This window comes from Eschscholzia californica, unplaced genomic scaffold, assembly GCF_041429995.1.
Source record: "Eschscholzia californica isolate CP2 unplaced genomic scaffold, dmEscCali1.0.p SCAF_1, whole genome shotgun sequence".
Lineage (NCBI taxonomy): Eukaryota > Viridiplantae > Streptophyta > Magnoliopsida > Ranunculales > Papaveraceae > Eschscholzia > Eschscholzia californica.
Window position 1 is genome coordinate 31,990,870 of NW_028238198.1, and position 27,541 is coordinate 32,018,410.

The 27,541-nt window shown below is 36.5% G+C and overlaps 1 protein-coding gene across 2 annotated transcripts; it reads left to right on the top strand.

Annotated features, from left to right (window-relative positions):
• The first annotated feature begins 5,756 nt into the window (after positions 1–5,756).
• SPP (Insulinase (Peptidase family M16) family protein) lies at positions 5,757–26,232 on the top strand. Of its 2 annotated transcripts, XM_086652592.1 has the most exons (24): positions 5,757–6,023; positions 6,885–7,125; positions 8,614–8,855; positions 9,124–9,322; positions 10,655–10,702; positions 10,846–10,953; positions 11,076–11,264; positions 11,422–11,712; positions 12,790–12,891; positions 13,166–13,300; positions 13,895–14,119; positions 14,374–14,577; positions 15,214–15,384; positions 15,884–16,033; positions 17,108–17,245; positions 17,563–17,790; positions 18,036–18,188; positions 23,936–24,059; positions 24,169–24,292; positions 24,533–24,653; positions 24,760–24,840; positions 24,985–25,086; positions 25,434–25,587; positions 25,857–26,232. In XM_086652592.1, exons 1-24 carry the CDS (start codon positions 5,839–5,841, stop codon positions 25,946–25,948), a joined length of 3,807 nt encoding a protein of 1,268 aa, XP_086508718.1. In that variant the 5' UTR covers positions 5,757–5,838; the 3' UTR covers positions 25,949–26,232. The 2 variants fall into 2 exon arrangements, with proteins under 2 accessions (XP_086508718.1, XP_086508719.1); XM_086652593.1 differs by lacking the exons at positions 24,533–24,653; positions 24,760–24,840; positions 24,985–25,086; positions 25,434–25,587; positions 25,857–26,232 and having other exon boundaries at positions 24,169–24,407.
• The last annotated feature ends 1,309 nt before the right edge of the window (positions 26,233–27,541 follow it).

Below are 27,541 nucleotides of genomic sequence, written 5' to 3' on the forward strand. Positions count from 1 at the left end.
CAGATCTGAATTGAAGACCCAAATTTTGTTGAATCTTTTAGTACAAAATTTGGTATTTTTGTATGATTTCAAGACCATGGAAGTTGAAGATTGAAGACTCAGATTCAGATTCAAGAACATAAAAGTTGAAGATTGAGAAGTCAGAATCAGACAATTTCGGTATGTATGTATAATCTCGGTTTTTAAAGGTTTGATGATAAATTTCATTTTTTTTTGTACGTATGAGGTGAGAATGATACGAGGAAGGATTATGTATTTTTTCTAGTGTGACGTTGATGATGAAGAAGATGATGATAAAGTGGGATTGGTTTGTATTTCATTTGTTGATGTTAATAAATTTGATATTAATCTTGTTAAGATCTTTAAGAAAAAAATGTTTAGGATATGAAAATATATATAGTAGGGGACATTTGATTATTTACTATACATAACAAAATTTGTTAAGATCTTTACTGTACTAAAAATATATTCTTTCATTTGGTTTGTATATCATTTGTTGATGTTAATAAATTTGATTATTTACTATACATGGTAGTACATAAAACAATTCCCAGTACATAACAAAATTCTCAGTACAAAAATGTCTAGTACATAACCAAATATGGCTAGTACATAAAATAATTCCGGTACACAAGAAAATTTCGAGTACAAAAGTCTCTAGTACATAACCAAATGACTAGTACATCAAATAATTCCCGTACACAAGAAAATTTCCAGTACAAAAGTCTCTAGTACATAACCAAATGACTAGTACATAAAATAATTCCCTGTACACAAGAAATTTCCAGTAAAAAGTGTCTAGTACATAACCAAATAGCTAGAACATAAAACAATTCCTAGTACACAAGAAAATTCCCAGTACAAAAGTGTCTGGTACATAACCAAAGGGTCAGTACATAAAACAATTCGGTACACAAAAAAATTCTCAGTACAAAAGGGTTTAGTACATAACCAAATGGTTAGTAAATAAAACAATTCCCAGTACACGAGATAATTCCTAGTACAAAAGTGTCCTAGAAATAAAAAAAATGTACAATACATAAAACAATTCCCGGTACACAAGGAAATTCCAAGTAAAAAAGTGTTTAGTAAATAACCAAATGACCAGTCCATAAAACAGTTTCCGGTACACGAGAAAATTCCCAGTACAAAAGTGTTTAGTACATAACCAAAGACTAGTAAATAAAACAATTCCCGATACACAAGATAAATCTCAGTACAAAAGTGTCCTGTAAATAAACAATTTCCGATACACAATAAATTATCATATCGTACAGTTACAATGTTTTGTTAAGGTTAAAAAAAATACTTTGTTAACCAAGTCTGGAGAAGGTACTTAATGTGGGGTACAGACTTGTACAAGGTACATTTCCTAATTTACAGTACATTTCCTAATTTACTGTATATTCCAAAATGTGATTGCATTAGATTATGCATATTTTCAAATGTAGGTTGCAAACTTGTATAGGAGTACATTAGAAAATGTACTGCACATTTCAAAATGACATGAACTTACGGTTGAAGTTTTACCAAAACATAATTTGTCAACATATACATTCGTGTGCAATACACATGTCTATTAGTACATAAGCAAAAATACAGTAAATGTTATAAAGTATAGTAAATTATTTCACTAAAATAACTTATGTTTTGGAAGAAATGTATATGACTTTTGATTACAAATGGAATGAATCTTGAAAAGAAAAATATAAATCTGTAGATAAATGGAATTAAAAATTTGACAAAAAATAATGCAAATTTATCCAAAAAAGAAAAGAACTTTAAGATTTTAAGAAAATATCATACCTAAAACAAAAGAAAAAAAATCACAAAGAGAGAAAGTATTTAAAAAGAGGAAGAGAAAAATATTTGTAAAAAGAGAAAGAATTTATTTTAGATTTGAAAGAGAGAAAGATGAAGAGCATGACGGTGGATAATAGAATGTAGAGAGAGAAAGTGGAGAATAGAGTGTAGAGAGAGAGAGACGTGAAAAGCCGGATTTTTTTATGGCATTTCTGTAATTTCGGGATGGCAATTTATGTAAATAAGAGTAAAAGTTTTCCTAGTGTTGTAATTTCGCACCATTACTTGATTATTGGACCTGCCCCTCATTCTTTGTGTGCAGTGGGCCTGCTTCTTGTTTTGGGGAAAGGAATGGGCCTTTTGCCCAACCCCTCTAAATCTAATTGGAACAGTTGAAGATGTCTCCAAAGCTGTAGAGTATTTGAAGAAAGAATTTGAGATGAAAAATCTTGGAAAAACGAAATTCTGCATTGGTTTACAAATTGAGAGAAGTACAAGTGGCATACTTGTTCATCAAAATTTATATACTGAAAAAGTTTTGAAAATATTTCGAATGAACATTGCATACCCTCTTAGTACTCCAATGGTTGTCAGATATTTAGATACCGAAAAAGATCCTTATCGTCCTAAGGAAGATAATGAAACACTACTTCGTCCTGAAGTACCATATTTAAGTGTAATCGGTGTTTTATTATATTTGACTCAATGTACTAGACCTGATATTTCTTTTGAGGTAAATTTATTAGCCAGGTTCAGTTCGGCACCAACAAAGCGACATTGGATAGGGGTGAAACATATTCTTCGATACCTTCGAGAAACTACTAACATGGGATTATTTTATTCGAAGAATTCATCTGATGGTTCACAAGTAATAGGATACACTGACGCTGGATATCTCTCTAACCCACATAAAGGAGTTTCACAAACAGGTTATGTTTTTACTAGTGGCGGTACAGCTTTCTCATGGCGATCAAGTAAGCAAAGTATGCCCACTACATCTTCTAACCACTCAGAGATTATTGCTCTTCATGAAGCTACTAAAGAATGTGTATGGCTAAGGTCTATTATTAGTCATATTAGAATTTCATATGACCTTCTTGGAATTGCAAAGTCACCTACCATTATTTATGAAGACAATGGGGTTTGCATTGCTCAAATCAAGGAAGGATATATTAAAGGTGACAGAACGAAACATATTTCACCAAAGTTATTTTTCTCGCACCATCTACAGAAGAATGGTGAAATTAATATTCGGAAGATACAATCACGTGAGAATTATGCTGACTTGTTTACCAAGTCCTTGCCGACTACAACTTTCAGAAAATTAATTCATGGAATCGGGATGAGACGCAGTAGTGACCAGATAGTGTAAAGATGATAGTTTCAGGAGGAGATTTTTATCTGACAGAGTTTATTCTGTTGTGTAGTCTTATGTATCTTTTGATGTATATATGTGTTGTACTCTTTTTCCTTTGTCCAATTTTTATCCCACTTGGTTTTTCTGGCAAGGTTTTAATGAGGCAACTGAAGCGTATCTCATACATCTCATAGTTGTCAGATTATGCTATTTTAAGGGGTTTTGCTGACGAGTTTTTAAGATCATCATTACCGAGAAGTCGATGGACATCCAAGGTGGAGTGTTATGGGGCATTGTGGCTGCCCACAGATTGTCTTTCCTTAAGCTTGAAGCCGTGAAGTGCCCTCAGCATGAGAGACTTATCTCCAACTCATGCATGCAAGGAGGAGGTGCCTTCTTCCAAGTTTCAATACTCTCGTGTCCTACACATCCTCACTTTATGTGTCACTCTATATGGGCACTTGTTTTTTTTAGTATAAATACCCCTTTTGCTGTAACTTATAATATATGAAAGACCAGAGAATAAAAATGGCAGTTCATTATCTTAGCTTAATTCCTCTCATCTTAATAACATACTTGTAACTTATGGTTTAGTTTTTTTTTTTTGAAAATCGACTACGATTTGCGTATGTCGTTACATTTAGCATTGATACATCAAAGATGTGATACGCTCAATAACTGCCCACTCAAACTAAAACAAGACCGGGCCTATAGCCCAACAAGACAATGACCTAAAGCTCAACTACATTATTTACACCCTAATTATCCTAAATCAAATAACCAAAGATGCCACCTTCTATGAGATTCGAACCTGAGACCTCCAGAGTATTCTAGAGTTCATGTCAACACCTTGGAACCCACTTGGGCTACCAACGGTTGACAACTTATGGTTTTAGTTATATATTACACTGTCATCATTTTTCCTATAATTTTTATTTTTGTTCAAATTAATTAATTTTGTGGATTTTTGTAGTTAAATTTTGGGTTATTTCCCAAATGGCCCCCAACTTTGTGACCAGCTTCCTGCCTAGCCCCCTACTTTAGCAAAAATACCCATATGGCCCCCTTTTTCAGTTACCATTAACTTTCCGTCAACTAGTCATCACCTTCTCTCCTCCATCTCATCATCTCTCTCTGCCACCTCACATTCTCGCAACTTCATCACCTTCTCCGGCGAGAGTCGCCGGCCGGCCAATTTCCGGCCGACGACCTTCAAACATAGAAAAAAAAAATTCTCTCTCTCAAAAAAAAATATAAAAATTTCTTCTCTCCTCTCTCTCTCTCTGTAAACAGATCTAGAGAGAGAGAGATAAAAGGTATGGAAATCGATTGAAACCAAAATCAGCTGGAGTCAATCGATTTCAAGTCAAATAGAAAAGATCATTAGGAACTGTATGTGCAATTTCTTGCCACCTATGAACAAGTGAAGTAGCACCTTGTTGAACGCCCATATCTTTTTTGCTTTGAATATCAACCGACTTAAATCTTTTTAGTACTTATCCCTGAAAAAGAGATAAGGGAAGTAGAAAATCACGAAGAGATGATTCTAAGTATAACATTAGGCATTTGGACTAATTATAGAAAATCATGTAAAGGAAGTAGAAAGAAAAGATACCCATTTCAAGATCTGAAAGTTCCACTTCTCCATGTTGATGCATATACCTCTGTTAAAAACAATTTAGAAATCAATATCCTATTATTAATTGCCCTAAATTAGAGTCAACAATCAATACTCATAAATAAGAACACACATCTGAATCTTTTGGTTTAGCACACTGTAATCCCGCAACACAAACAAAATCATCACATACCCATTCTTATAAATTTAGAAACCTAGAAACTCAACTACCCAAAGTTTCCAATCTCAAACCCTCCAAAACCTAAAAACTGAGAGAGAGTGAGAGATTAGGTTTACTTGGCGAGATTAACATAGAAAAAAAGGGGTTTTTTGGTATTGGAGACCTGAATCTGGTTCTGGTTTTGGGTATCAGAGATGTTAAAGTTATTCAATCCATTGGTGATATATTCCATTGCCGGAGCTAAAAACTAAAACCCTAACTTTCAAACTGAATAACACTATTAATCAACGATGAGAGAGAGAGAGAAGAATAACCCTAACTTTCAAACTGAATAACACTATTCTGTCTCATGCCAATCTCATCCTTAACTTTCAGACTAAGTGTGTAGTTCTAGATCTTTTTAGAGAGAGACGAGGAGAGAGAAAATAAAAAAAATTAGAGGGAGAGAGAAGAGAGAGAATTAAAAAAAAAATATTTGAAGGTCACCGGTCGGAAATTTGACCGGCCGGCGATCCTTGCCGGTGAAGACGATGATGTGGCATGATCAATGATGTGACAGAGAGAGGAAATGAGATGGAAGAGAGAGAGTAACGGAAAGTTAAAGATAACTGAAAAAGGGGGCCATATGGGTATTTTTGCTAAAGTAGGGGGCCAGGCAGGAAGCTGGTCACAAAGTTGGGGGCCATTAGGGAAATAACCCTTAAATTTTTAAGGCCTGTTTGTTGTCGTAAAGTAAACGTGCTACAACTCAAAGCCACAACTTATTTATTTGCTCCAAATTTTATTCTTTTCTTTCACCTCTAAAATTTTCACGGAACAGAGAGGTGCGCACATTAGCTTATCCTTCACCTCTCTCTTTCTCATCCTTCTTCACCGAAAATGGCTTCTTCATCATCTCCAATGGCGACTATTCCATCTTTCTCCTCTTCAAACAGTAGATACTATACCTCATCATCTTCAAGAACTCGCTTAAATCTTCTCCTTCCTTCTCATCCTCCTACTATTAGTCTCAAAACCTCGGCGTCGCTCATCGCCTCTCGTAAATCCATTTCTTTCACCCAAAGGTAACAACTTTATTTATTTTGTTCTAGGGTTTATACTTTATATCGTCGTTGTAATTGTTCTTTCTTATTCACAGCTTATGTTTGAGCTCCTTTTTTCATTTAGTATTTGGCATTAGTTGTTTGATAATTTGTTGATTAGTGAGAGAATAGTTATTGAATTCCTGTTTGTGTTTCTCTTAAATAGTTGCATAAAGGTATAATTATGATAGTTTTTTTTAACTTGAGCTGTAAAAAAAGCATTAAATTGTGATAATTGATTGAGTTGGATTTATTTGGGGGATTTTGTTAGATGTTGAGTTTACTAGAAATCGAAGAACGATTACTTACTGAAATAGTTTTGAACCGTTTCCTTGTGACCTAATTTCTGCATGAATTATAATTAGTAATTTGAAATTTTCAGGAATTTTTTGAATCTCTACCATTAGTAAATTGTTTCAGCTACCTTGTTCCTATGGAAAAGTATGAACTTGTTTTAAGAGAACACACACACACACACACACACACACACACACACACACATATATATATATATATGTTATTTACTTGACTCACATCGTCGTCATTGTACTTGTGCCATTTTATCTTTACATTGGAAGTGTTTCCCAATCTTGATAACTCCATTCATAAAGATATCATGCTAAATTGCTAGTATATGTAAGCGGGAAATACTTTATTGGAAAAGAATGCAGGAGGTAAAGATCAAAGGGATATTATACTGTTCTATATGCAAAAAAGAAAACATTGATAATAAATTAGTGATGGGTGTGTCACCGTGTCTCTGTAAGGAAGCTTAACTCCAATAACTCATTATGTTAAGCAGAATAATTCATTTCCCATGCTCTGCAATCTTGTTGGTTGAAGGTGGCTGGACGAAGGTGGGAATGGACAATCACGAGTTCACAAGAGGAGCAGCACGAGGAAAAAGTATAGTTCATCTCTATGTATACCAGTCAGTGCGACGCACTTTCAAGAAAAACAGACATGCGTCTCTTGTTTCCGAAATCATAATACTCGTAGGCCCTCTTCTAGACTATCGCCAGATGGGATCTTACTCAAGCAGTCATCTTTTCATTCATCAACGCGTCCCTGTTGCAGTGTATCAGTAAGTAACTAGTCTCTTTTATGATGGTGCCGGTTAGTCGTTACCAAGCAATATACCTCTTTAAAATATCTTCACCCTTATAACATATCTATTTGATAAGTCAGGGATCAATTAACATCTCTATTTCTTCGTATAAAAAATGTAAATCAATGCCTGTCGAGTAATTTAGTTATTTAATCTCGTGTTGTATACAAAAAAAGAAGAGAATTTGATTTCTTTACATAATTGTGTAAATGCATATTAGGCCACATGGTTTTTAATAGATGTATTATTAGATATACTTGTGTCTGATTTGCCGCTGTCGGCATATCATCAGGCTTTAGCGAGAGACTCATAAGCATGACATCAGACTTCAGGAACAATCTTTTTCATAGGCTGGACTTTAATATTTCTATTGTTGAGGCAAGTGTTAGATACTTGCTGTATTAGAAAAATGATTAGTCACTTTACTTTCCGCGGTCACAACAATCACTGACCTGTATATTATAAGAATAGTCTCTTGTCTGATATTTTGTTTGCTTTAAACCCATAAAATACCCTTCGTCGGTGTATATGCAGAATCCTTTGACCTTTCCATTGAGATTTGTCATGGTGTTACACTGTCACTGTTACATTATTAGGCTCAACTGGAAATTACGGCATAGCATTTTCTTCCTTAGAATTGACTAAGTTGCTCCAGAACTTCGACCCTTGCTATACACAAGGAATTAAATTTCAAAATATTTCGGACGAATGACCGAAATATTTTAATATCCATGTCTACCGAAGTTTTCATCAAAACCGAAGTTTAACTAAGTTTCTCTTACAAATGCCTTGTCAAGGAAATAATCTCGAAATATTTCGGTCGAAATGACAGAAATATTTCAATTTCCATGTCTGCTGAAATTTTTCCACCGAAACCGATATACATTACAATTTTTCCTTTAACAATCAAACTAGCCTTGTAAGTCTCTAAGCCCTTTCGGAATCAGGGTTATGATATCGTAATATTGTTCAATAATCAGGTTCTAGATTGTAGATTCCGACATTCCGTCTTAAGTTAAAAACAATTGATGTGGTTGTGCTTATATTTTTCCTTTTGTAGTTGTCCTGGCAACATTGAGAGCGTTGTCTGGTGAAATTAGTGGGTTCATCTCAAGGATATGCAGTACAACTGTGGATGGACCAAATAATTATCTGGGTTAAATAAAATTTCCTCCTAGGAAGCTTGTAATACTTGTTATTGGTGCCATTTAGTTTTTTGGGGAATGTTCGCCTGCTTTTCAATGTTGATGTAGTTCGACGTTCAAGGTTGCAGGCATACTTGTATCTTTTCTATTGACAAAAAAGTAATTTATAATATTGTAACTGTAGGTGTTCCTAAGTCTTAACTTGACCGATATCCTAGACTCCAAGTATCAATTTACACTTTGATTAACAAGTTCGTTGGTCAATTTTTGCTTACCGGAATTAGTTTCATTTGGCTGACATGGCTTGAATTTCTGTTAGGTGAAGCCCACTCATGTACCATATGCAACTAATGGTCCAGATGAGCCACATGTAGCAAGTACAACCTGGCCAGATGCTGTCCTAGAGAATCAAGGATTGGAATTCCTGGGTCCTGAAGCAGCAAGAGCAGAATTAGAGGGATTTTTGGATATCCATCTTCCATCTCACCCAAAGCTGTACCGAGGAGTATTGGAAAATGGTCTTCGTTATATTATTCTTCCGAATAAGGTTCCGGCAGAAAGGTATTTCTCTTAATTTTGCTCAAAGGACTAAATAATGTTGTGATAGTTTAAGTGGATACGGTGCATCGAAAAAATAAAACTGTTTCTGTTTAATCGAAGGACTTGGTTGTTATTTTATTGATCAGCAGCCAATGGATCATCTCATTTTATACATCTCTTTTTACCAATGTTCTGTAGTTCTTAATTATATTATCAATCATCTTTGTCATAGACTATCCTTTTCCCTACTGTTATGTATGAAAAAGTATTTTACACATTTTTATATTAGATTTGAAGCACACATGGAAGTTCATGTTGGGTCCATAGACGAGGAAGATGACGAGCAAGGGATTGCCCATATGATTGAACATGTAGCATTTCTGGGAAGTAAGAAGCGTGAAAAATTGCTAGGCACAGGAGCACGCTCTAATGCTTACACGGATTTCCATCATACAGTGTTTCACATCCATTCTCCTACTAGTACAAAGGTTTGTCACCGATTCTTGCTTCATATCTAGCTGAATCTTTGATTGGGTTAGGGTTTCTGCTTAATCTCCCTTATCTGGAACCACTGTTCTAATAAACAATGAACGCTATGCTTGCCGTAAAAGTTATTCTCTCAATACATTCTTGAGAAATTATGGGAGCACTGGACTTGCTCAATTCTCACATTTGGTAGTTGGTTACGCCGTAACAGCTATATAATTGGTATCACATTAGTGTTTTACTATAAACTTCTATTTATTCTAAAATCATGTGTAGTTTCTATAGTAAAGACTTCATATTAGGTCTATGAACATACTGACGTGTAACTCTCATACTTGCTCTGATGGGTAGAAGTGAAAGTTCTAGGTCACATGAGTAAGCTGATCCTATTATCATTACCTCTTTATTCAACTTCTGTTTTGTTTTCTTGTTTTCTCAATGTGCTTAAGTATGTGACTTAGCAGATATGTGATGGCATAATTAGTATCCAGCCTTGATTAAGAAAGTCAACTATTAGCTATTCTTAATATATGAACGAAGGGTAATTTATGCAAAATCTTCTTTTCGACTTCTTAACTGTCTCATTTAGTTTTGCTGGTATATAATTCAAGTGCCCTATCTTTTTACGCAATGAGCTTAACATTAGCCATTAACTTCTGGTTAGAAAAATCAGTTTGTCTTTTCTACTGGAGGAAAAAAGTCTAGGTTGACCATTTCATCTGATATAGTTTTGCTGTTATGAATGTTTTTAGCTTTAGTGCCCTTTGCAGTGGTTTAATGCTTCGATTTCTCTAGTATTCTCACATGCATGCTTTGAGGCAGACAACCATTTCTTTGAAGGATTCATGACACCATAATAGCATGACATATGTAGTTGACCAGTTGCATTACATAATATGGCGTGAACTAATTATACAGAGGGGATAACAATATAACTGCCTTGGAACTTGGAAGCAACATGAAATGTTGATAATTGCCCTAAAGCCATGATAGAGAACCCTAAAGTCCACGATAAAAAACCTTGTAGGCCATAAAACAACCTACCTAAATTTATTTACACCTATAATTAGCACGGGATAATCCAAGAGGGTAAACCAATTGCCCCATAATCAGTCCGTCGACCTCTTGGATTTTAAAGGTTATCCACAACTGTTAAGCTATAAGGGCAATGCTACATGCAGGGTATATTCATCTAGTTAATGACTTGTACAGGTTTAGGAATATGTGAAAGTCTTAACTCAGTTTGTTTGATTTCTTATGTTTGTAAAAGCTATTTTGTCTTTGGAAATGACAAATTATGCATTTTTTGATACTAGAAAAATGTTTCTTGTTAGGACTCTGATGGGGATCTGCTTCCTTTTGTACTGGACGCTCTAAATGAGGTATGGTAGATTAGAGCATCCGTTATGTTTGCTATGCTTTTGCTAATTGTGTGAACTTGGGAAACATTGCCTTCTGGGATGAAGGTGTTCTTTATCTTGTGTATAGAACTATAGGTCATATTATATTACCATCATTTGTGCAGATAGCTTTCCACCCCAAATTTCTTTCTTCTCGGGTTGAGAAAGAGAGAAAAGCAATACTCGCTGAATTGCAGATGATGAATACAATGGAATATCGTGTGGATTGCCAGGTGATTACCTTGTTCTCTTCTATTGATTGATCATAGAATCACGTCGTACTACACAAATACTGCAAATTTAGTATTTTGGATTAGTTAATCTTACTCATTTCTCTGTTATCCATTTCCATCAGTTGTTACAGCATTTACATTCAGAGAACAAGCTGAGTCAAAGATTTCCAATTGGATTAGCTGAACAAATTCAGAAATGGGATTCAGAGAAAATTAGGAAATTTCACGAGCGCTGGTACTTCCCAGCAAATGCAACCTTATATATAGTGGGGGATATCGATAACATTTCCAAGACAGTTTATCAGATCAAAGTATGTTGTTGGTTTTATTGAATGTTTTCGTCCTGCATTTTTGTTTTGTGAATGGAATATTAACTCTTCAATATGTCTGTTCTAGCTGTAAGTTTAATTTCTTGTTCCTCTTGGGATTGCAACGCGCAGAATAACTTAGTAATCTGGTATCATACAGGCTGTCTTTGGACAAACAGGTATAGAAAAGGAGACGGCAACACCTGCTCCTAGTGCATTTGGTGCTATGGCAAGCTTTCTTGTTCCAAAGCTTCCAGTTGGGTTGGCTACAAGTTTATCAAGTGAGAGATCTTCTATAGATCAATCAAAAGCTTTAAAAAGAGAGAGGCATGCTGTTCGCCCACCTGTCGAGCATAAATGGTCTCTCCCTGGTGTTGGTGTTGAAGCTAATCCTCCAGAAATATTCCAGCACAAGTTGCTACAGAACTTCGCTATCAATATGTTCTGCAAGGTATGAGTAATCCTCCGAGGCAATACATCTTTGAGTTCGCATGAAACTTCAGACACGGGTGTGCTGGTTTCTGCCCAAAATGAACTCAAACTGATCCAAACTCTTAATATTTCTACCGTCATCGTTTTCATGCAAATGTATGTTCAGTTTATATATTTTATTAAATGTGATTTGCAAGTATCTCCTACGTAGGAAAAGTGCTTTTTGGTAGAAGCTGCGAGGTTAAGAATTTTTAATGAAGGAGCAAATCTTTACCCTCTTATGTGATCCATACCCTAAAGTTCCAGCTGTCTAGATTGTGTACTGTGGTTTTTTTTTTTTTTGAAACTTAGAATGAATATATTAAAGGAAAAAACTATGTACAAAGGTGGCGGGGGTAACTGGGAACACGTCTCACGACATCCAAGCCTCCCAATTAACAACTACATCCAAGAAAATTACATCTTTATAATTATCTAGTTTCCTAACCCAAGAGAATAGTGTTGTTCCTTTAATATCTTCTACGTCCACATTGGTGGTGAGATTCTTTTCCTTGAAGATTTTGTTGTTCCTATCTCCCCATATGTTCCAAAAAATAGCTGCTGGAACTAGCTGCCACACCTCTTTCCTCTTCTTCCTTTTGCAAAGGCCATCCCGTTGGGTGAGCATATGATTCACTGTGTTGGGGCAGCACCACTGAATTAATAAGGATTTGGAGAAGAATTTCCAAATGCACTCTACAATGAAGGAAGAGATTGTGTACTGTGGTTAAGAATCAAATGGATATTTGATTACTAAGTAAGATTGTAATTATTAACTAGGCCTCAAGAGAAGTTGTTTTTCTTGTGCTGCTCAAAAGGCCTCAAATAGTATGTTGGTTGAAATGTGTGGACGAGTTCGGGCTTTAATATGGCCAAACTCTTCTCTTATAGTTAACCATGTTTTAAGATGCTAATTGTCCAGTGCATATGGATTTTAATCCCCATGTCTGTCTTGTGTAGCTTGTGAAACTTGTTTTTTGTTGATTTTAGGTTTATCGCATCATAAAACATTTAGGTTCTCTACATGTGAAGTACTCTGCTGTGATTTTTTTTACAGGTTCCTGTGAACAAAGTTCAAACATATGGAGACTTACGCAATGTTCTGATGAAGAGAATATTCCTCTCAGCTTTACATTTCAGGATTAACACAAGATATAAGGTGTGCATTTGTTCTGCCACTGCTTGTATAGTTTTTGAACTTCTTCTACGTGGTCCTTTCTAGAGTATGTACGTTGCCTTGTATTCAAAATTTCAAATGCAACAAAGTGATATCCGTTAGAACCCGAAAAAAAAAAAGAGTGAGACCCAGTTGATGCTTACGATCTCGACTCTACACATTTCCACCTTAAACACCTTAATCTGTTCATAGGTAGCAAAGAAGCATTTCCTATCATCTTTAGAAAATACTGACATGGTTTTATTGATTGTCACAGAGCTCAAATCCTCCCTTCACATCTATTGAATTGGATCACAGTGATTCTGGAAGAGAAGGATGTACTGTGACTACACTCACTGTAACTGCAGAACCGAAGAACTGGCAAAGTGCGATTAAAGTTGCAGTTCATGAGGTTTTTTTATGTGCTTTCACTTAGAGTCACTTACATTTGATGCCAAATGGCTTGCTTTTAACTGCGTATTCAAAATGGAGCTTCTCAAAAGGGATTGCCCTATATTGTAGGATGAAATTAGTTTCCACCTTAATCCTCATAAGTTGCAAATTTATACCTTTCACAAAAAAAAAACGAAAGTCAAATTTGTTAACTTCTGTTCCATTTGTGCAAAAATAATAAAGTGGAGAGTCTTTTCCTCCAAATTGGTCGAAATTAGGTTTTTAGACCAAAATTGGACAAAAATCTGGGTATCAATACTAGTTGGATCTGCTTAGAACAGTTTTGCTCAAAGTCTCAAACAAAAAGAGAGAATGGAATGGGAGCATGAGATAGAGGAAAGATGAAGTGGAGGAGAGAAAGGAAACAAATCACACTTATCATCTCGAATGCTTGCATTGTTTCCCTAGAATCTTTTTAACATAAAAAGTTTCGCTTCTCTACAGATCAACCACCTTTTCATTTATGTCAAAGGCGAGGATTCAGTCATTGAAGTCGATTACCTATTGCATTTGTTTAATCTTCCAACTTCTATCATTTTTTTCCATGGTGTAGGTACGAAGGCTTAAAGAGTTTGGTGTGACGAGAGGTGAACTAACTCGATACATGGACGCACTAATAAAAGATAGTGAACATTTAGCAGCAATGATTGATAATGTCCCATCGGTGGATAATCTTGATTTTATCATGGAGAGTGATGCACTAGGCCATACTGTTATGGATCAAAGACAAGGACATGAATGTTTGGTTGCTGTTGCTGAAACCGTTACTCTTGATGAGGTAATCTCCAAACTGAAACTTTCGTGGCGGTGGTATCTTTTCTAATAGGTCATTTATATGTGGCGAAATGCTTAAGTAATTCTGGTTGACCAAATTGGAGTAAAATCTCCATCAGTTGCTTCTGTGATAATAATATGACACTATTGTGATTGTTTTGGATTTCAGTTAGGTATTAGAACTCCTTTTTATAGTTTGATCATGTCAATCAATACCTTACCTTTCTCTTTTTCATTGTATAATGTTCGTTGTTATAGGTTAATTCCACTGGTTCTGAGGTGCTCGAGTTCATATCCGACTTCGGGAAGCCCAGTGCACCTCTTCCTGCAGCAATTGTTGCATGTGTACCCGAGAAGGTGCATTTAGATGATAGTGGTGAAATTGATTTCAAAATTTCACCAAATGAAATTACAGCTGCTATCAAAGCAGGTTTAGAAGAACCCATACAAGCTGAAGAAGAGGTATATTTCCATTTCCCTGTTATTACGTGATTGCAACTGCTGTGTTAGTCATGGTTTATCCTTGGATTATGAAGTTGTTTTGTTTTGGCTTCCATGTTTCGGTGTCAATGTCTCATGATTGGGACATAAGACCCATAATCAACAGCCTATAATGTAACTGAAGTGAGAATGTTTCTGAAACACCCATCCAGGAGCTATGAATCATCTCCTTTTGCATTTTAGTTGGAATAGGCGAACAGCTGAAATGATTTGCTTGGGTTAAACCTGTTAGTGTCGCCTGGGACCATCTATTTATGTGTTGGCAGTTGGCACTAATAGCGGATTAAACTTCCCACTGTTTCTGGATTTAAGTTTCAATCAGTTGTGGATTAATTTTACCTACATCTTATCCTAAAGATTGTTAAGTTCTATGATATATCACTTTACGGGCCACACCAACGATAGTTGTCGGGAAGGCGTCTGGTGCATATTTCAAAGCGATGATGAGTTTAAAAAAAGGAAATTTGAATTCATTTTATAATCATCAATGTTTTGTTTTACACCACCGACACAATTGGTCTCTTTAATCTTCGTATAAATCATCGATTAACAATAACTTGGGTAATTGAAATCTTCCATTTTAACTGTTCTTTGCAGCTGGAGGTGCCACAAGAGTTGTTATCATCTTCACAGTTGGAGGAGCTAAGGTTGCAACGCACACCATCCTTTGTTCCTTTAAGTCATGAAGTTTCTAGTACAAAAGTTCAGGACAAGGAAACTGGTATCACACGGTGCCGCCTTTCAAACGGGATTCGAGTAAATTACAAGGTATCCAACTTGTCCCTTTTTACAAAATAACTTTTCTTGAAAGAGTTTTCTGTACTTCGGAGGTATTTGGATATTGTTATCGTTTAGGTCTGTAGATCCGTTTTCTGCTCACACTCCATCATTTATGTTCCGATCCGTTCAATTTTAAAATCAGCTCACATATCGAATTTCAAGTTCTGCATTTGTACACTCTCCTTCTAATACATTTCATCAAGGATCATCTACTACCACGGATTGTTTTTGTATCATCCTACCGTTCCTACGGATTAATCTGTTATTGAGAGCTGCAACAAGATGGAATCAGCAGGAAATGAATGTGAAAATGAAATTACGTGTCAGTACCACTATTTGGAAAATCCTTACAGTAACCTTGGAAATTGGGCAGTTTGGCTGATCGACAACAAGTTGGAGATCTGTTCATGATCAAGTGTTGTGTTTGCCTGTGTTAATGAATTTCCAAAAGTTTTTTCTTTCTGATATTGAACCAAAATTTCTGCAGATTACTGAGAATGAAACTAAGGCTGGTGTCATGCGGCTGATAGTTGGTGGCGGAAGAGCAACTGAAGGTTCTGGGTCAAGCGGTGCTGTTATAGTCGGGGTTCGAACTCTTAGTGAGGGAGGCCGTGTTGGCAGCTTTTCAAGGGAGCAGGTATGCAAGTTTTTTTTATTGTTCTCTAGTCTGGTTTACTAATTTTACAGATAGATTTTGCGGATAGATTTTAATGATCGATCGCATTTCACTTTATTGTGTTGCATCAAGTTACTATTCAGCTTTTGGAAGTTACATATTGTTTTTGTTTTTATTCTTTCCTTTGCTAAATTCTATATTGCCTTCACATTCATTTACTAGCAAATAATCTATGGTGGTCATAATCTAATTAAAAAGTTTCAACTTAAAATCTTCAAGTAGGTTAACTTGATATGTGACAGAGGAGATTAGTGGGTTCTATTTCAAGAAGAAACTGTTGGATTTTCAATGCTTATGTAAAAGTAAAATCATATAATGCACAAACAATGAAAATATTCCCAAGATATGTTTGATGAATAAATGGGATAAAATAAAAGAAGCAACTTACCCGAATCCATTGCTTGGAGACCTGGTAGATTTTGATATTCCCCTAGAATTCGGACAAATCTTTTAAACTCTGAGACCTACGCAGTTTCTAATTTCTTCAAAAATGGGTGTTGGGAACTGCTCAAGTAGTTAGTGAGTTACCCAAGTAGTTATTAACCAATCCATTATTCTTTAGTAATTACTTTTAGGGGATCTACACATTGCACATTAATAATATTCCCACCACATTTACAACTAATATTTTTTGGTGCATTATTTATAAATGGATTAGATCATTTTTTGGGACCCTTAAGTGAAATAACTTGTTTTATATGATTAACACATACATTAGTCCGCATTAGTCATTAGTAATAAAAAAAAACTAACAAAAGCTGTATAACTTCTTTGAGAATCGTCTAGTTTGAAGACAACTGATCACTGTGATATTCGATGATTTTAGTCTTTAATATCAGATTCACATCTAGCTACTGTCTATTCAAATTTCATCAAGGAAAACTCCCTCAATGTAGCATTTTCATCTGATTCCTTTTGAATAACATCTTTTTTAGATTTCCTTAAGTATCTCTCATTCTCTCCATTAATCTTTTTCTATTTTTCAGAAGATTATTCTGATTCATATGAGGTTGATTCATTTATTTATTATTCCAGGTAGAACTTTTCTGCGTGAACCACCTAATCAATTGCTCGTTGGAGTCAACAGAGGAGTTCATCTGTATGGAATTTCGGTTTACTTTACGAGATGGTGGAATGCGTGCAGCGTTCCAACTACTTCATATGGTACTCGAGGTATCTGGATGTAGCAAACCATTTGTTTAGTTTACCAATATATAAAATTTCTGATGTCACTTGAGGTCTATGAGTTTTAAGGGTCACAATTATAGGGAAGCTGTAGTAAGTTCACTACTATATTGATTACTTCAAGATATAGACGAACTTTGTTAGGAAGAGACTATGGAATATCAGGTATTCTTTTGTAAGGACCCAAGTGAGCATGCAAAATTGGCCTTTTGATGCTCAGCAGGATGTTGGATATGCAGCCATGTCATTCTGTTCCTATTATTTTGTTTGTTGCGTTAATATTTGTTGGATTTTCTGATATGCAGCATAGTGTTTGGCTGGATGATGCATTTGATAGAGCAAGACAGCTATATTTGTCATATTATCAACACATTCCTAAAAGCTTAGAAAGGTCAACTGCTCATAAACTTATGTTGGCGATGTTGGATGGAGACGAGCGGTTTGTCGAGCCGACACCTGAATCCTTACAAAATCTAAGTCTGCAGTCTGTAAAGGATGCCGTGATGAGTCAATTTTTCGGAGATAATATGGAGGTTTGATGATAGTTCTACTTGTAGAGATTTTCAATATCAGATATTTGATGATTCAGTTTATAAACCTATGCCCTTTTTTTCCTCTCTTGGCCTTAATCATTTGAAAAATTATTCTCCAGAGGAAGTGTTGATAGTTCTACTTGTAGAGATTTTCAATATCAGATATCTGTGATGATTCAGTTTAAAATCTATTTCCTTTGTTTTTTCCTCTCTCGACCTTAATAATTCGAAAAATTATTCTCCAGGTAAGTGTTGTCGGAGATTTTACGGAGGAGGATATTGAATCTTGCATTCTCGATTATCTGGGGACAGTTGAAGCAAGAAGAACTGCAGTTGGAGTGGATGGATTCAACCCTATAATGTTTCGACATTCTCCATCAGATCTGCAGAATCAACAAGTGAGACCACTTTTACCGTCTTTACCATCAATGTTTTTTCTTCAATGAACTTCATCTCAAATAGCTACTTTCTTGGCTATCATAGTTTTTGTTTTTGAATAATTGAAAGAAAGAGAGGCATATACAAAAAATGGAGAGGGGCAAAAACAAAAAAAACAAGAAGCCCCCAAAAAGAGAACTATTACATCAAGATGTCCTTCCACTTAGAAATAAAGTCATAAAACAACTTATCCTTGGCTCAGGCAAAGTGCCTACTCCAGTGGAAAAGGATAGCTAAAATATCCTCCACTTCTAAAGAACTACCCACACTTGGTTCTTTAAACGTCTTGTCGTTCCTATCCTTCCAAATCGCCCAGACTATCGCAAACGGAATAAGGTTCCAGAGATCCCTCTTTTCTTTGATGGCGAACAGCCTGGGCCATTGAACCACAATCTGAGCCAAGTTCCCTGGAATACACCACTTACTGCCACTAGAGGAAATGAAGAACTCCCATATGATGCCAAGTTTTTATCATGATCTTGAATCCCAAGTTTTTAGAAGAGATCTCGTGTCTTCATGTCTTTGCCATTCATTTTGTTGCTGTCTTATTTTCTTAATTTCAGTTTAAGGCAGAATCTCTAGATGTACTTAGCGTCGAAAAAGTGGGGTTCCTGAATATTATGTGTCCTTCTGGAGTCCTATCCTTTTTATTTAGCAGAATTGCCTCGTAGTCAAAAAATCTTAGAACACACTAAGGTAGGTCTCTGTTCCACTATTAAGTCAGAAAGCTAGTTCAGCTTTCTACCTAGTTGAAATTCTTAAGATAGGCTATAATGCATATGATTCTTAAGTACTCCCTATACCCTAATAGATGATTATGTTGTTCATGTGTTCATACAAGTGTTTCGACTAACGATTTCCTGTTGTTTTCAAGTTTCAACCACCGACATAGTACATATGCATGCAAGACTGAACATTAATTTTTTTTGAAAGTTAGATTGAATATATAGAAGAAAGAAAACTATACAGAAAAAATTAGGAGGCAAGGTGATCTAGGGGTACAATCTCCTCACATCATCCATGCCTCCCAATTGTTCACTAAATCAGCATAAGATACATGTTTATATTTCTCATTGTACTTAATCCAGAGTAGGATAGTTCGCTTAATATCATCCACATCTACCGAAGTAGATAAGTTTTCCTCTCTAAAGACCTTATGGTTTCTATCCTTCTAGATATTCCAAGTAATCGCCGCCGGAATCAGACTCCACACTTCCTTCCTATGTGTCCTTTTCCACAGCCCATCCCATTGCATCAACATGTCCTGGATGCAATTAGGTTTGCACCACTGAATGTTGGCTGCCAAAATAAAATAGTCCCACAGAGTTTGTATACCTTTACACCTTAACAGGAGATGATCAAGGGTCTCTTCCTCTTCCTTGCATAAAATGCACCTATTGGTGAGGCAAAAGCCTCGACGCTTCAAGTTATCTATAGTGGGAGTTCTGTTGAGGGCTACTGACCAAACAAAGAAGCTAACCCTTGGAGGGATATTGCTTTTCCATATTGAGTTGATGATAGGTGTTTCCAGGATGTGTTCCTCATTAATCAGTCTAGAGTAGCACTGATTAACCGATAGACTATCTTTTTTGTTGTGCCTCCAAACCCTTTTATCTTGACCCTCAGCCAGGTGAACTATGTGGAGTTCTTCCATTAAGCACACATATTGCCCTATTTCCCAGTCATTCCTTCTGGTTCTAATGTCCCATACATGATGCTCCCAGTTGTAGTTCGAAGCTGTCAATGCCTCCTTGTCCAGTGTCAAGGCATATAGAGCTGGATATCTGTCCATGAGAGGAGAATCTCCGAGCCACAGATCCTTCCAAAAACTTACTGTTTGACCATTACACACCTCCCATCTGGACAGCCTCTGGAAAGGCTCACAAAGGACTTGAATACCTTGCCATACACTACACCCATATGTGGTTCTATTTGTAGAGATGGCCCACTCCTTTATGTTATTCCCGTATTTATCAGCCACAAGCTGCCGCCACAAACTCCCTTGCTCTTGATAGAATCTCCAAATCCATTTCATAAGAAGGGCTTGGTTCATAATTTTGATTCTTTTGATCCCTAAACCCCCTTTCCGACGGGTCACACACACCTTGGACCAAGCAACCCAGTGTATTCTCTTATGATTCTTCGATCCCTCCCAAAGGAACTGTGACATTTTCCGGTCTATCTCCTTAATAATCCCCATAGGAGCAGCGAACGGCGAGAAATAATATACAGGTAAGGCTTGGAGAATGGATTTGATGAGAGTAATCTTCCCACCTTTTGATAACAAGTTGGATTTCCATGCGGCCAACCTCTTATTTATCCTTTCAATGACTGGAGCCCAAAGCAGTTTAGCTTTATACTGTTCACCCAGAGGTAGACCTAAGTACAGTGTTGGTAGAGTACCCTCTTTGCCCCCAAATTCTCTAGTTAGCTCATGGTTGGTGTTGTTATCACCCACTTTAGCTACCTTATAGGTATAAGTCTTATCCATGTTAACCTTCAATCCCGAAGCGATCTCATACCAAATCAATATGTCTCTTAGCCTCCTAACCTGAGATGCTTCTTCCCCAATGAAGAACAGCGTATCATCCGCAAATTGTAGATGGTTTATACTTTGTCCTACGTTGGACACTTGAAACCCTTTAATCCATCCACCATCCTCGGCTTTCTGAAGGCATTGGCTAAGAACTTCGCCTACTAACAGAAATAGTAGGGGAGATAAAGGGTCCCCCTGCCTGATCCCTCTCGAACTTTGGAACACCTTAGTAGGACGCCCATTAACTAGAATTGAGAATGTAACCGTAGAGATGCACGCGTATATCCAACTCCTCCACTTATAACCGAAATCCATACGTTCCATAGCTTGATAGAGGAAGTCCCAACTTACTCTATCATATGCCTTTTCAAGATCACCCTTGATGATCAGTCCCTTTCCTCCTTCTTTCCTTTTGGAATCGATTAATTCATTAGCTATTAATACTCCATCCAGGATCTGCCTACCCCCAACGAAGGCTCCCTGGAATGGGAATATGAGAGCTTCCAAGCATTTAGCTAACCTCATGGCCAATACTTTGGTAAGAATCTTGTATGGGCCCCCAACCAGGCTGATCGGCCTGAATTCCGAGAACTTGGAGCTTTTAACCTTCTTAGGAATGAGGACTATGAAGGTATGGTTTAGTCTCCATTGGAAAGTTGCTGTGTTAAAAAACTCATCGAACATGCTCATCAAGTCGACCTTCACTATGTCCCAACACTGGGTGAAAAAACCAATTGGGAAGCCGTCTGGACCCGGGGCCTTGTCAGTAGCCAATTGTTTCATGGCCTCCACAACCTCTGCCTCTGATATGTCTTTCTCCAAAGATGTTGCCTCTTCTGACGAAATAGAAGGTAGTGACATGTGTGCTTGGTCTCCACTGTCTAGGTTCACAGTATAACTCACTGAAAAACCTGATCGCTTCGTCCCTGATATCATCTTCCTCAGATATGATTGCGTCCTCTTTCATTATCACACTAATTCTGTTCTGACGACTTCCGCATTTGATTATTTTGTGGAAATATGCCGAGTTTCGATCCCCAGCCTTAAGCCATTGAGTGCGAGACTTCTGTCTCATGCTGACCTCCTCTAAATGCATTAGTTTTTCCAGCTCGATTCTTAGGTCCCGCCTAACGTTAAACTCTTCATTATCACGGCCAAGTTGCTCCTCCTTTTGGTCCAGGCTAAGAATGTCCTTCTGGAGCTTGGCAAAATTCAAGTTAAAACTTTTGAACTTTTCCTTCGACCATCCTTTTAACTTATCCTTGATGCCTTGAAGTTTAAGCCAAACGGTCATCCCTGCCGATTCCCCCATAGGAACCTCCGACCACCATCGATTCACATTATCCATGAACTCTGGCTCCTTCATCCAACGTTCTTCTAAACGAAAAGGAGGGGGGTTTGAAGGAGTTAACTCAGTTCGCAGAAGGATGGGAGTGTGATCCGAGGTAGGCCGGGGAAGGACTATCTGCTCCACCCTTGGGAACTTGTCTTCCCAACTACTATTGATTAAGATTCTATCCAGGACACTCATGACGGGATTTTCCTGGTTGTTCGTCCAAGTGTAATCTAGCCCTTGTTTGGGGAGGTGCAACATACTGTTTCTATCCACCCAATCCCCAAAATCCCTCATACTCGAGGTAATCTTCCTACCACTCTTCTTTTCATGGATGAAACGCACCACATTAAAGTCACCACCCACACACCACGGGTGTTGCCACTTAGCCGCAACGAGATCCAACTCATTCCAAAATTCACATCTGCGAGCCTGAAGACAAGGACCATAAACACCAGTAAAGACCCAAATGAAACCATCCATTAAATTCTTCACTACTAAGGACAGACTAAAAGTCCTTTTGGATACATCCAGAACTTCCAAAACATTAGTATCCCAGACACAGAGAATACCCCCAGAAGCTCCCACCGAAGGAATAGCTTCCCATCCACAAAAATTACTACCCCAGACTCGACGAATAACAGAAAGGGAAATACTACTACATTTAGATTCCTGAATACATAAAAGAGACGCCTTATATTCCTGAACCACTTTCCTAACAGCTAACTGCTTTGCTGGTTCTCCCAGCCCCCTAATATTCCAGCTGATAATGTTTAGAGACATGGAAGAGATGCTCCCTTCATACTTGCTTCAGCCTTGTTCTTCTTCCCTCCCTTACTTGACTCCGTCTCTCCCCCACTCTGGTCCTTAGGGTCTTTAGTCACGCTTGCTGATCTCTTCCTGTTACCTTTGCTGCCTTCCATGGTTCCATCTTGAAGAGCAATAGCCATCCCCACTCTATCTTGATCGTCTAAAGCATAGGGAATTAAAGCTCGGCTCATATCAGCTATTGTAAGGATCGTTTAAGGTATGATTGCATCTTGAAGACTGAACATTAATGTATGATTGCATCTTGAAGACTGAACATTAATGATGTCTATTGTAAGGGAAAAGATGAACTTGGAGAAGACACAAAAAGAGAAAATATTGGTCAAAGATATAGTGTTAGTATATAATGTAGCTACGGCCGTACGATCAACAACCAGGCCTAGACGCCTTTGTTTGATAGGATCTTGTCCAGCTCTATGAGGATAGATTCTTTTTTTGACCTTGAGTCTTGCTTAAGACTCTTTTTTAAGCCCTCTAAAGTTTCTAAGGAGAAAATAGTTGTTTTGGTACTTATATTGAGTCATCTTCTTGTTTATTAATCTTTGATTTTGTGTTATGTTTTCTTACACAAAGCACTCAGTATTAACTTTCAACAAAAAAAGTACTCAGTATTAAGGTATGATTGCATATTGCATATGCAAATTAATTCATTGGATAGTCTATGTTAAAAATGAATAGAAAATACAAAAGAAATAACCATTAAATGTTGGGCATCAAATACCATAACATATAGCGAGCTTGAAGCTAATGCCAGCAACATGTATAATAAATATGCATCAATCATCGATTCATCATCCGCCACTCGCTCTCTGTCGCTAAACATGTCTATGCACCAGCGGTCCATTACTACCTCTCTATTATGTTATTTAATGGTGCTTTCTGCAAAAAGTATGAAAATATCGTGGTGATTGCATTATAAAAAAAATGGGCAATTGTTATCATGGTTAGTTCCAAAGGACTCAAGTCGTAAGTATGAGTTTCCGTTCTCAAGGTTTACTTTTTATTGCCAGGTATTCCTGAAGGATACTGATGAGAGAGCGTGTGCGTATCTTGCTGGTCCAGCACCAAATCGCTGGGGATTGACTGTTGACGGACGTGATCTTTTCCAGTCTAGTCATAATAGCTCAACGGAAGGTAACTTATTGCATCATACACCAAGATAAGTTGGTGCACGACATGTGTGGTGTATTTGTGTTACATTTTGTTAGCAATTCTGTTGTTGCTGTTAATAATTTCTTTTCAGATTCAAAGTCAAATACCGAGGAATCACTGGCTCTTGTCGCAAAGGATCAACAAGTGAACCTTCGGAGTCATCCGCTATTCTTTGGCATCACTTTGGGGCTCTTGGCGGAGGTTATAAATTCTAGGTATTGTTAACTTACCTAGCGTTGGATGTATTAAATCTACTTTTCTAAGTGATTGATTAGCAGATGATATGGAACGTTTTACCAAAATGCAATTATTGCCATATCAACTCTAACATATATTTGCTTACATGTGATGCAGTTTTGGTATGTCACAAATACAGTATAGTATAATCTTGGACAAACTTCTAAGAGTTCAGTTTCATGGCTAAATACTGAATTCTTTCATGGTTTACTCTGCAGGTTATTCACGACAGTTAGAGATTCATTAGGATTAACGTATGATGTATCATTTGAATTAAACCTATTTGACAGACTGCCACTTGGGTGGTATGTGATCTCAGTAACGTCGACTCCTGCCAAGGTACAGATCAGTCTTTCTTTTAATTGCATTCTACTTCAAAACTCTGTTTTGTGGATACTTTTTCTTGATTTTTTACGCTCTACTTGGGTGTTAATTCTACTTGCAGGTTTATAAAGCCGTTGATGCATGTAAGAATGTTCTTAGAGGTTTACACAGCAATAAGGTCACACCGCGGGAATTGGATAGGGTTAGTAGTTAATTTTTAGTCTTCAAATTTCATAATTCTTCCAAGAAGTTTTTTTCTAAAACAAACAAGTACAGTTTTAAACGAATAAACGCCATGATATAACTAAATTGATCTGGATCAATCTCAATTTCTCAACTATGACAGGCAAAAAGAACTCTTCTGATGAGACATGAAGCTGAGACCAAGTCAAATGCGTATTGGTTGGGGTTATTAGCACACTTGCAGGCTTCTACTGTTCCGAGGAAGGTAAAAACGCACAAATATCCTTTTCTCAGCTCAGTCTTTCAGTAGTTAGGTGGTGTTTGTTTATTTTTCTCATTGTTTGAGTCTGACTTGTTTGGTTAAGTAGCATGAAGCTCTTAATTCAGACTTATTTTATGTTTGACTCAAATAAACTCAGAATCAGTAGGAGCCATCCATTCTGACGAGCCAGATAAAAAAGAAACATTCTAAAATCTGAATCGAGTCAATTTAGATCTCGAGTCAGATTTCAGAACTGAATTTGAGAAATACCATTGTCTTGTTTATTCATTCACATATTTTCCGATTGATAGCACTATTTATTGATATCAAGGTTTCCAATTTTTTTGCAGGACATATCATGCATTAAAGACTTGCCTTTGCTGTATGAAGCAGCCAGTATTGAAGACGTATACCACGCATATGAACAATTGAAAGTAGATGAGGATTCGTTGTTCTCCTGCATTGGAGTAGCTGGGTCTCAGGCAGGCGATGATATCATCTCAGGTAACAAATTTCTCAACAGTAAAAGCTCATTTCTTAGTTTACCAGTTCAAATTTACCTGCTTCCCGACTTTTAATATTCGTCAATTATCACTTGTTTCATCTAAATCTTGTCTGTTGGTTATAGTTCATACCCACCTTCCTCTCTTTTCATATTACCTTTCGTGATTTGATAGTGTTCTTATTCATTTATTTACTAATTCGAAATATTTGTTTTTCGTTTTAACTTTGGGGTCATTATAATTTAACCGGTGTTTGATTTTATGGTACAGTACCTTTAGATGAGGATGAACAGAACGCAGGCCTTCCCGGGGTTATGCCAATTGGGCGTGGTCGATCAACAATGACACTACCCACAGCATAAAAAATTTATCCTCTTGAATAGATCAATAGTCTTAACCTCCACCAGATCATACAACCGTTCGAGGCAAGTACAAACATGTGCAGGAGGAAAGAAAGCTGGCGGTGAGCTGATAAAGAGTTGAGTGAGAGAGAGAGAGAGATGAGAGGGAGAATCTGTATCATGTAATTTTCCATTCTCCATTTATTATTTTAAAGTCAAAATAAGTAATAAGATGCATATTTTCTAGGCTCTGTAAAATGTCATTTACTTTTTGAAATTAAGGAAAAGAACTATAATTTTTTTTTTTCATTATTTAGAATTAATCGAGGAAGTGGAAACCAGGCGTAGCACAATTGTTGAGGTAGTGATAGTTTCGCCCATAAACCCATCTGCCATTAGAGGTCTTGCGTGCTTGTTTACAAAGTCTGATCGCTCAAATGTGTAAGAGAAGGAAATATTCTGATTCCACAAAAATTATTAGAAAATCCTTATCGCAAGATTGTTATTTAAGTTATTTTTATTGTTGGTCTTGTGTACTACTATTTGAAAGTTTCAGGTCCTAATTCAAATAAGTAAAATTGACATAAACAAAAATTCATTTAAGAAAAGAAGAGTTTGATTTAAAGAAAAAAAAATCACTTGAATTGAGTTTTCTCTCTTTATCAAAAGTTATGGGTCTCATCTCTCATGTCTATATTGTTGTGGATGTTAGATAATAAAATGAAGTAAATAAATATGAATGAAACTAATATTCCAACCTGGTGGGTCATTTTTATAGTTTAAAAATATGGTATTTGCCGTGTAATTTATTTTCTTATAAAGTCGTAGTCCTAATTTATTTTCTTATAAAGTCATAGTACGATGTTGATATTAAAGTTATTTCCTTTTGATATGGTATTTGCCGTGTAATTTATTTTCTTATAAAGTCATAGTCCGATGCTGATATTAAAGTTATTTCCATTTGTTCGGAAATGAAACCATTAGTTAACGTGTTGTCCTCGTATCAAACCAAGTTAAAGATGGTGATAGCCTGGTTTAATGGTGAAGGGTGAAAATGACCGAAATGGGAATCGATGGCCAAGATCTTTGGGTCAACATCTCATTTTAAGATAGCGGAAGATCATGGTGGTTAATGACCAATTTCACTGAATCACTGTGCTCAAGAGTTTCGCCCAACTATCACTTTTGGCGAGTTAGAGTCTAATAACAACTTGGCAATTATTTTGTTGCAACAAAAATAAAATTGGCTATTAAGAAAAGGAGTGAAATGTTTCTTTATTTTCAAGAGTAAAAGATTGATCAATTCAATTTGTAATGGCACCCTTAACAAAAAAGAAAAAAAAGTCAATTTGTAATGCTCAAATCATTGAGGTTCCCATGTTATCTTTCAATATTCTGTCTAATGAAAAAGAAGCCTCTTCCTCTGCATTTTCTAGGATTGGTATCCAAATCTTGAATTGCTATTTCAATTTGTTATTCATTGTATTTCAATTTCTAACCTATGATATTTACATATTTTTTAATATTTTCTTAGTTTTACTTACAAAAATTTGGGTTTTTAAATTTTATCCCCTCAACGCTAACGGGTAATTGAGATTACCCCTTAAATAATCG

Excerpts from the sequence above, each read along its gene's own strand:
- SPP (XM_086652592.1), top strand. The coding sequence starts at position 5,839 with ATGGCTTCTTCATCATCTCCAATGGCGACTATTCCATCTTTCTCCTCT. Across the intron at positions 10,954-11,075 it reads AATATCGTGTGGATTGCCAG|TTGTTACAGCATTTACATTC; the intron begins GTGATTACCTTG and ends CATTTCCATCAG. Across the intron at positions 24,841-24,984 it reads CACCGCGGGAATTGGATAGG|GCAAAAAGAACTCTTCTGAT; the intron begins GTTAGTAGTTAA and ends CAACTATGACAG.